The 10,709-nt window shown below is 43.9% G+C and overlaps 1 protein-coding gene across 1 annotated transcript in view; it reads right to left on the bottom strand.

The window, feature by feature from the left end:
• Positions 1-8,648: 8,648 nt before the first annotated feature.
• The window catches only part of LOC119338700 (protein CELLULOSE SYNTHASE INTERACTIVE 1-like), a 13,015-nt gene continuing 10,954 nt past the window's right edge, over positions 8,649-10,709 (bottom strand). The window contains exons 6-8 of the mRNA XM_037610964.1: positions 9,884-10,341; positions 9,154-9,270; positions 8,649-9,045 (exon numbers count right to left, since the gene is read on the bottom strand). Coding sequence (XP_037466861.1) covers positions 8,905-9,045; positions 9,154-9,270; positions 9,884-10,341 — 716 coding nt within the window. The 3' untranslated portion in view covers positions 8,649-8,904. The remainder of the gene's footprint in view (positions 9,046-9,153; positions 9,271-9,883; positions 10,342-10,709) is intronic.

The following is a 10,709-nucleotide window of genomic DNA, read 5'->3' on the forward strand; positions in this document are numbered from 1 at the left end:
CGAAGCCCACCGCCCCACTTGTTCCCAAAAACGGCGTCTTCAAGAAGATTACGACGCCAAGGGCGTCGCCGCCGTCCAACACAGTTTTGGTTTTCACCTGGGAAGCAAGTGGGCATGGGATGGGGAGGACAAGACCTGACCGGCGCCTCCAAGGAGGTGAGCGGCGCCCGCGGGCGTCGCCGCCGTCGCGCCGGCAAAGCTGGCTAGGATTTCCCCTGGTCCTGGACCCCCAACATCCGCTCCCACCCACCAAAACCGGGCCCCAACGCTGTAGCAGGACGAATCTGAGGGGGGGAGGAGCCCGCTGGTGGAGAGTTGGGGAGGAGACGGACAGATCTGACGCCACTGTAGCCGAAGCCGTCGCCGCGCCCCGATCTGCATCCTCCGGAGGTCTCGCCGTCCTCACGGCCAAGACCGTCGGCCCACGCCCGCACCACCAGAAGCCGAGCTGGAGGCGTCACACCAGCCGGGGCCGCCGCCCCAGATCCCGCAGCCCCCCGCGGGCGAGGCGAGGCAGCGAGGGCCCCGCCGCCACCGTCATCAGCAGCACACCAGGCTTGCCCGGCGGCTGCCTCCGGTGGCGGCGAGGGAGATCGAGGAGGGGGGGGGGAGGCGGCGGGGCTAGGTTTCTCCCTCGAGTCGCCCAAGCAGGGCCTCACATGTGTACATTCATGAATGTACGTCCGAAACATAAAATATACTTTCATACTCAAATACTTGTTGGAGAGATGGATAAAATTGGATGTATCCATAACTAAAATACGTCTAGATTCATCCATTTCTCCGACAAGTATTTTCGGACGGAGGGAGTACATTCTAGTAGCGCAAGTGGCACTGTGTTTATAAATGTTTAGTGACTAGTCAACGTGCATTTAGATTACTAGTGAATTCAAAGCTCACAAACTTGGAATATGTTGGTGAATGATACTTGAACTGCCGAGTGGATTGTATCATACTAAAGGTCTGATGATGAGTTTGTAGAGTATTAGTGCCAAAAACATTCTTATATTATGGGACGGATGGAGTAGCAAATTGTAAATGGTTACCTGTAGGTCAGGTAGCTTTGAGACCTAAAAACTAAGTTCAGTTGCTCTGAACCTAGCCGGCCTTCACCATTTTGGGTCAACTCGTTTGCTTAGTTATATTTGCCTCATGGCAGGGAACCACGCATGCAGCTAGCATTTTGCTGGATTTAAGCTTTATAAACCAGTAACTACTCATGTAGAGTACTCAGTAACAAGCAAAAGTTGACCTCGTAGTATCCCATGTAGAGTCGATCACACCATACACTCTTCCCTCAAAACAAAAGTACACGCCGTCAACTGTCAAGGCTGCACGCCACACTTTATTATACAGCTGACACATATACAGAAACATGTACACGCTACACTCCAATGATGCCATACTTTGCAACGAAAAGATCTAATAAGACATGCTCCACTTTATTTTTTGATGAAAAAGGAGTTTTATTCCAAATTGTTAGAGTTACAGTCGAGAGGCAAAAGATCCTCGATACATGGGATCCTGGATGCATCCACACAGCCGTGGTACACTCTACGCGACTATAATTTGCCAAGCGGTCAGCAACTCTATTCTGATCCCTATTTAATTTTTAGGGAATAAACTCCCTATCCCTCATCAATGCCTTAATTTCAGCTACGAGATGTCCATAGGCAGAACGAACCAATCCATCTCCTGTCAAACTCGATAACGCCACACTAGAATCAGATTGAACAATCACCGAACAATTGGAATGTTGTATAGCAAGTGCCATCTTTTGCATAAGCGCATGTATCTCAAAACAATTCAAACATATAGTACTTTAAAAACAACATGCGTCAAGTGGTTGACCCAAAATTTCTTAATTAATGACAACTAAATAAGGAAATTTCATTATTTAAACTGTTAAGCTATGGCTCTGTTTGGATCGCGCCCACAGTCAGCAAGTCAAAATCAGGCACGCCAATAATTTGACAAACGATTTCGTCACCTCCATCGCGCGGCTCACGCCAATGAGTAGGCATAAAAAATGAACCAAGCGGCCGAAAAAAATAGTGTGGATAGAAAAGTCTGGCTCCGATCCAAACACTCGCTCATGCTAGCTCACCGCCAAAATTTAGGTAAGGCATCCCGGCAGCATTACAAACAGACCCTATATTTCGCTCTTCGCGAGCAATAGCTAGCGCTCGTTACCAGAATCTCCAGACATGGGCTGCCCCAATATGTCGATTTTGTTTTTGTTTTTTTTGTAGTCACGCGTAGCTTCGACCCGAGAAATATATTGGTATTCTTTTTGTTTTCTTGTAGGCTCTCAATTCCTCCTAGTGAGGATTGGAGAAGTTTTGGCTTTTCTATTTCGATTTACTTTCCTGTTCTTTTGTTGTTTCATTTTTCTTTTTTTTTTCATTTACTTGTTTTCCCTGTTTCCTCTGTTTTTTGTTTTCTTGTTTCACCTTTTCCTTTTTTTCTATGTTCTTTCTTATTTTAATTATTTTTATGGAGTAGTACATTATATTTTCATCTGTTGAATGATATTTTTAAAAGCATGAACATGTCTTTAAGAAATATGAATATTTGTTAACATACAAAATGCTTGAACTTTGTTTTTTATATTGTTAGAAATACTAAACCAATATCATAATCTTTTTTCTTGCGTGTAAGAAATGCACATATATTTCATTCAAAAAATATTTGCAAAAAATGCGTACGTGTGTAATAAAAAATTTCAAGCAATATATAAGGTAAATTTTTAAATTTTATATTCATCAAAATATTTTATGTGAAAATAAATGTTCATATATATTGGAAAAGTTGCTCATGTTTGCAAAAATAATGTTCAAATAATTTAGAAAAAAATCATTGATCTCTTAAAAAATATAAATGTGTTTTATCTAAAAGAACGGTGGAAAAATAAGTGAAAACCAATATATGGAAAAACATAAGTCAACACATAGTAAATCATATTCATGAAAAAAAAGAGTGTGGAAAAAGGTTTTGTTTTTGGAAAAAAAATACCCACACATATGTGCAATATGTTCATGTAATTTTAAAATGATATCCAAATAATTTTCTGAAAAATCTTCTATATGAACAAGAAAAAAATTCATCATATTATTGAAATGTTTCATATGTTGAAAGAAATTTCCATACATTTTTCCTAAAAATCGCACATTATTAAAAAAAGTCCTGAAATTCATAAAAAGTGTTGGTACATTTTAAAAATGCTCAGGAAAATTATAAAATTTTGATCGTGCAATTAGAAAATAAGTTTGTGTTTTTATAGAAAAACAATTTCGAAAAATCTTCTATATAAAATATATTCATACATATATGGAATATATTTAAAAATATATTCACATATTCAAAGGCATTCATGAATCTCGTAGAAACAATATTCGTCTGTTTTACGCAAGAGAACAGAGGAAAAGGAGAAAAAATCTAATGTGAAAGGAAGAAGGAGAAAAGATAGAAACAAAAATAAAAATAAGATAAGGAAAAGGGAGGGGTAACATAATTAGAAACAAATAAATAAACAGAAAATATTTTTGTACTGTGTTGGTTATGCTTCATGCAGTAGCAAGAGATCGACAAGTGCTAGAGAATGAGAAATCTATCGTTTGGGCCGACCGACACGGGAACAAGAGGCGGTGGGCGCTACCTATTGCCTGCTAAGAGCGAGGCATAGACGCGCCCAAATGATTGACCTTCACCTTCTTCACTGTGGAATGGGCCTGCCATCAGGGCCTAGTGTGGGTCTACAGATATGCTCCTTTACTCATACATCTACCGTTTTATAGGAAAAGGGGTTTAGCGAAAGGATATATACAATTCAATCTTTTTATGGGTTTAGAGAAGTCATTTGTTCTTCATATGCAAGTCTGTCAAAACTGTCTGGAGAGCTGCGGGTTTAGAGAAGGAAAGATGCAACCTGATGCAAGCTATGACACCACTGCAAGTTCTGGAGATGCTATTCGCTTTGCCTGAAAAGAATAAGATGGTGATCATTTTTATTACTCCCTCCGTTCCAAAATAGATGACCTAACTTTATACTGATTTTAAAGTCAGTACAAAGTTAGGTCATCTATTTTGGAACGGAGGGAGTATGTGGCGGTTGTGAATGGACCAAAAACCAATCCGACGGTTGCTAATCAACGATGGAAGAGGGCCCCCACAGACTGGGTATTGATAAACACTGATGCAGTGGCGGAGCCAGGAAATTTGTGTCAGTGGGGCCGAAGGCTGTTAAAACAGGTTGGGGAGGGCCAAGCTAATGAAAAATAGACTTTTAACAGCAGATAAACTGATTTTTTTTCACTGTTCATGAACAAATTAGCACTACATCCATATTGTTAGGGGGGGGGCAGGCCCCTGCTGGTCCCCCCTGTCTCTGCCATTGCACTGATGCTACTTTCTTCAGTGAAATAAACATGGGTGGATGGGGTTGTATTGCAAGGGATTCGGTGCGCGAGGTCCTCTTTGTTGTTTCGGGCAAACTGTCAGCTATCTCTGAAGAGCTGCTGTCAGAAGTGATGGCACTCATGAAAGCTATACAAATGGCGGAGGGGTTCGGCAGGGGGCGTGTTATCTTTAGCACTGATTGCCTGTCCCTGACTCAAGCTGTGTGCTCGACAAATGCCGATCGTGCAGAGCTGGGTAGCCTCTTCCGTGAGATGAAGTTCCTCCTTCCAATGGGTTTCAAAGACTACAAAGTTGAATTCGAATTGCGTACTTGTAATGTGCCTGCTCACGGGTGCGGGCTTTTGGAGGCCGAGCTCCGAGGGGCTTGTTTCGAAAAACCAAATTCCTACAGCGTGAAAAAATTTGAAAATTTTTGTGAACAGTCACACCTGTGTATTACGTATGTGCGAATATTCATAACCATATGCTTTCACACGTGACGTACAGGAAAAAAACCAAAAACATTTTTCTAAAATGGGCCGATATTTATTGTTGTTGGGCCAGAATTTTCTTTTTTGCACAGCCTACAAAACACAAAAATATCAAATGATTTTTCACACGTTCGTGCAGAAAAAGTATATGTTTCCATGGAATTTTCTTCAATTTTTTTGAAACTTTGAAATATGACTTTTGAAAAAAAAAAACATCGAGCTCTCTGGAGCTCGGCCTGCACACTTGTTTGCTGGTTATGGTGGGAGACTGGCCTCAGAAAGCCAACGTGTCTCGCTGACTGAGTTACCTCCTGATGTAATTGGTGTTGTTGCCTGTGATTTAGTCGAGCTCACTAGTTAATGGAATGCATGATGTTCCACGTCAAAAAAAATCTTTTATGGGTAAAGGTAATTGTGTTCTTTTTCATTTCAAACGCAGGCGAAATATTTGCCTCATCTCATCAAGGAGAAGTTCACAAAGTAAGAAAACAAAGGCCAATACAAAAGAGAGCAGTATTTTGGCTCCGGGGCTCAGATGAGCCCGGGAGTGAACAGTAAATGTGTTTAAAATATCAAAAAGATTATGGTGGAAGATGCTTAGGTGCGTGATTTTCGTTCAAATTTTGGTGACATTTGGACATTCGAGGAGCTTGTGGCAAAAAAAAAAGTCATGTCTGAGAGAAACATTTGAAAAATAGTACTGTTCATGCCTAGATTTGTCTTTTTTGCCTCTTGCGCCTTGAATGTCCAAATTTCACCAAAATTTTCAAGAACCTCACGCACATGTGCATCTTGCTTGCCAAAAAAAGTTCAATTGTTTTGGCGATTTTACTGTTCACCGGGCTCATCTCAGCCCAGGCTCCAAAGTGGATTATTCTGATTAATCTCTGGTAAAATAGCACTCAAGTGTTTAGCCCCGTGATGCTCCAATATCCAATGTCATTCTTGATGGACGGCAAGGTGGCAAGGTGGCAATGTTGTTGAAGAATCTGGCGTTCCACTCGCACCAAACCTCCTAGGATGGTGAAGGAGTCCATGCCTTCATGTGGATGCTCCTAAATCTCCACGCACGAAGTCGCCATGCCGTGACTGTTGGTAGATTATTTTATGAGTTGGTGTCGAGGTCTTAGAGCATCTTCAGTCGTGTCCCCAGAACAGCCTCTTCGGACAATTTATTTGCGCCGGCGCCCAAAAAATGGTCCAGTCACGCTCTCAAGACGCCGAATTTCGCCGGCTCGGCCCGTTTTTGCGCCCGACGCTCGCAGGCCGAATCCGGCGTACTGGGAGGCGCTCGGGGGCTCCGGCGCAAGGGAAAAGCGTTTCTGGGGCCATATTGGCACGCGAAAAGTCAAGCGTCCCCGCCCAGATTCGCCTCCTACCCCCCGCGCTCGGCCACCACCCTGCGCCACCTTGCCGATCCCGGCGCCGCCCACCGCAGCTAGGGAGATCATCCCCGCCGGGAAAGAGAAGGGGTTTCGCCGAGGCAGCCTTTTCCGGCGTTCCGGCCGCGCAGGGCCTGTACACCGGCGGGCTTGCGCCCACCTCGCCCACAAGGTGTTTGGTGAATTGCCCTGCCCGGCGATGGACTCCGAAGACGAGGAGGCGCCCGCGGTGTTGCTGGATGAGGAAGCCGAAGCCGACGTCCAGGAGCAGGAGCATCTCATGGTGCTCGCCGCCCTCGCTGGCCTGCTAGCGAGCAGTGAAAAGCCGCGCCGAGATGGCTCGGCGCTTGGGCGGGTGAAAGCAAAGAACCGGCATCGTCTGGAAGGCTACTGCATGCTCTACTCGGACTACTTCGCCGACGCTCCATTGCACGGTGAGAAAACATTTCGGCGCCGTTATCGGATGAGCCGAAAGTTTTTCCTCCGGATTGTGAATTGCATCCGGGAGTTCGACGGCTACTTCAAGTGCAAGAAGGATTGCACCGGCACACTTGGATTCACCTCGATCCAGAAGTGCACGACAGCTATGAGGATGCTTGCATACGGAGCTCCCGGTGATTCACTCGACGACTGTGGGCGCATGGCCGAGTCCACCACAATTGATTGTTTCTACAAGTTCTGCAGGGTAGTGGTGGTAGTGTTTGGACCGCAGTACTTGCGAACACCCAATGCAGAAGACACGGCTCGGATCCTAGCACAGAATGAAGCTACACGATTTCCTGGGATGCTTGGAAGCATCGATTGCATGCATTGGAAATGGAAGAACTGTCCATTTTCTTGGCAGGGGTTGTACAAAGGCACCAAAAGTGGTTGCAGTGTGGTGCTTGAGGCAGTGGCCACATATGACCTCTGGATTTGGCACTCTTTCTTTGGGATGCCAGGAACTCACAATGACATCAACGTCCCGCAGTGTTCCCCAGTCTTTGCCAAGCTTGTTGAAGGTCATTCTCCTCCGGTGAACTTCGAGGTCAATGGACGGCAGTACAACAAGGGATACTATCTAGCTGATGGCATCTATCCGAGATGGTCGACATTTGTGAAGACCATCTCAAACCCTGTGCCAGGAGGCAAGAACTCATGGTTTGCGAAGGTTCAGGAGGCTTGCAGAAAGGATGTCGAGCGGGCATTTGGTGTGCTCCAATCTCGATTTGCTGTTGTCTGGTTTCCTGCTCAGACCTGGTCGAAAGATCAAATGTGGGAAATCATGACTTGCTGTGTCATCCTGAACAACATGATCATTGAGAGCGAGCAGGAAGAGCCAGTGTTTGACACTAAACCATATTACAAGCAGGGTCCTCTTGCCCAAGTTGATCACCAGCTACCGGCAAGCTAGACTGACTACCTCAATATGCGTCAGGAGATCCGAGACCCACAGGTGCATTCAGAACTGCAACATGATCTGGTGGAGCATCTATGGAGGCTCAAGGGCGAGGCCGGGAATGACGTGTGATGAAACTTGAGTTTTTATTTGTTAAACTATATAATTTGTATTGAACTATTTTGTTGAACTATTTGACGGCGTGAACTATTTGTTGAACTATTTGATTTATGTGATGAAACACGCCGAAACATGCCAAACTATGTGACGAACCAATTGATTTCTATTTGTATGCGAAAATTCACGCCGAAACACGACGAACCACGCTGAATATGGGCCGATTCACGCAAGTATCGGACTGTTTTTGGACATAATTGGGCCGAACACTGGGCCGAAATCGGCGCCTGGGGGTGACGGCTGGGTGCCAAACAACCCCAGCGCCGAGATTATCGCCGGCGCACTTTAGGCCGCTCTTTTTCGGCGCCACGGCTGGAGATGCTCTTATAAGCTCAACACTCATTGATCACGATCCAAATCCTTGAACTGTAGCAACATTTAAAAATGAGACGGGCCACATCTCCAGCTCGCTCTCTCTTTTGCAAAGCTGACAAAGGTTGCATTTTAGGCAACCGCGAACGCTCCTACCTACCAAATGTCCACGGATCATCTTGTAGGCAAATATATTTGAATTTTCATTTAATTCCTATATGTGGAGCACGGACAGGCCATGCCTAATATTGTTTGATTGACCCACTCATCATTAGATAGGGATTTCTTCACATTAGATCGGTACAAAGTACTTAGTTGTTATTCCAAGGAATGCAAATGGAAAAAGCATAAAGTTACGACGAACTGGCCTGTCCGACCAATTTCGATTCGGTTCGTTCCGCGAACCAAGCAACAGGATGGCCCAAAAATTTGGACCCATTCCTTTTTGAGCCACTTGATTCCGCAACAACCAAACACACCCAGTTGCTTCCAAACATGACCTTACAAAGATTATACAAACGAAAAAATCTCGTCGAAAAAAATAATGAATCGGTCGGTCCATTACAATCAGTACAAAAAACAACTGATCTCATCTGTTTTTATCTCACAAAAAGGTACAACAACAACAAAAAAGAACGACTTTCTCTGCCGGCTATTTACACTGATGCACAAACAGGGTAACATTTAGCAGAGGATATGAAACAAGAAAACCACTCGTAACTTTATATATTTTAACTTACATGGGCGCCTAATCCTGTAGATGCTGTCATTTGTTCGACCATTGGAACTCGATTTCCAGGTTCCTATTCGGACCGCTTTTGCTCTCCGGGAGCAGGGTGTACTCTCCGGCGACTGACCCCAGCATGACGACCCGGTCGATCTGGATCGTCACCTTGCCAAACGATTTCTGCAACAACAGGCAGAGAGCTTGAGGATGCAAATACAGTGATGCGAGAAACAGCAGCAAAATTATATGAAGTGGTAAATATAATGCATGTATATCACATTTCAGTACCTTTCCGAATTTGCTGTTGTTTTTGCAAGAGATATGAAGCTTCTGGCCCTTGGGAGGGCTGTCAAAAGCCCATGCAAAGGCCTCGTCCCATTCAGGTGACTCACCGGTCGAGACAATCTGCGTATAGTATCGCATGGGTTAGGTCAATCAACTTTGTTACACTGCGTGCATGTGCGCACATGGTCAAGTGCAAAAAGGAGAAGCTCAAAACCAAATATGCCTATATACATAATCACTAAGAAATAAACTAGCAAATATTTATGCTTCAAGTTAAGCACCAAATGCAGAGGCATTACGATCAGGAGTTATTCCAATTTCTACTGTCAATGGTAACGTTGAAGACTGATGCACTCTACAGCATAGTGCCTTTGCATCAGGGTACCGTATGTACGGGACTAGAGAACCCCTGATAGGACTAGATACCGAAGGTTTACCAAGAAATGTCTCTCTTCCAAACATCGTAGGCTTAAATAAACACTTGGAGGCACGACAGCACAAGAACTTGTAGGATCCTAACTAACCCATAAACCAATGTCCAAGCTTTGATATGGACTGTCGAACCATGATCTTGCTAATAGATCATAGAAGTGCACATAAAAACAAATAAATAAGAAAAAGATAAACAATATTAACTGCAGGCATAGCAATCATTTATTGCCAGCATAGAAGTACTAAATTGTGCTATGGACTTATATCCCTGAAATGAGATGCACAAACAATATAGACATACCTTTGTCAGCCTTGCTGGATTATTTCCAAGAGTAAGCTTGCAGAATGCACTAGCATTTCCCACTGATTGCCTCAGATTGTTGCCACGCTTTATAGTAACTGTAAGTGTCCCAGGCAAGCACTGAAGTAGCAACTCTGCCTTCTCTTGAAACCGTGGTGGGCCAGACTGTATCAAGTACTGAAGTAGAGGAATAGCCTCTGAGGCAGCAACTGATTGAGCTTTAAATACTTCCGCTGGGCAAGCCGTCCATGCTTGTCTTAGCAGATATAGTGAATCCAGTGCTGCTTCTTGAGTTGCTTCAGAACCAGTTTTAAGGGATGTTACAAGATGCGGAATACATATTGTAGCAGGTTCAGTGACTCTCAGACGAGGGAAATTGCTAAGTAAAGCATTAAGTGCTTTAAGGTACTCCTCATTAGCACTCCCAGATGCCCATATATCCTTCTCAATTGAAGCTGCATACAAAGCACCATCATCAGGTACATAAACTCTGCGTAGAAAAATATAACCACATTCCAGGATGCCAGAAATAAATTGTTCTTACAACTAGAAAATAAGAGTTAAAAACAATGCCTGTTTTGTGTAGAGAACCACTAAAATATAACACTATCTTTTTTTTCAAACACGTTGCTTCGCTTTGCTATATACTCCCTCCGTTCGAAAAAACTTATCCCTCAAATGGATGTATCTAGCACAATTGTGCTAGATACATCCATTTGAGGGACAAGTTTTTTCGGACGGAGGGAGTATCATTTTGTTTGACTTGTTAATATTGAAGGTAGACTTTGACTTATATAGCATGAAAGGCACTGAAACACAACAAGTG

Source organism: Triticum dicoccoides, chromosome 7B, assembly GCF_002162155.2.
Source record: "Triticum dicoccoides isolate Atlit2015 ecotype Zavitan chromosome 7B, WEW_v2.0, whole genome shotgun sequence".
NCBI classification, from domain to species: Eukaryota; Viridiplantae; Streptophyta; class Magnoliopsida; order Poales; family Poaceae; genus Triticum; species Triticum dicoccoides.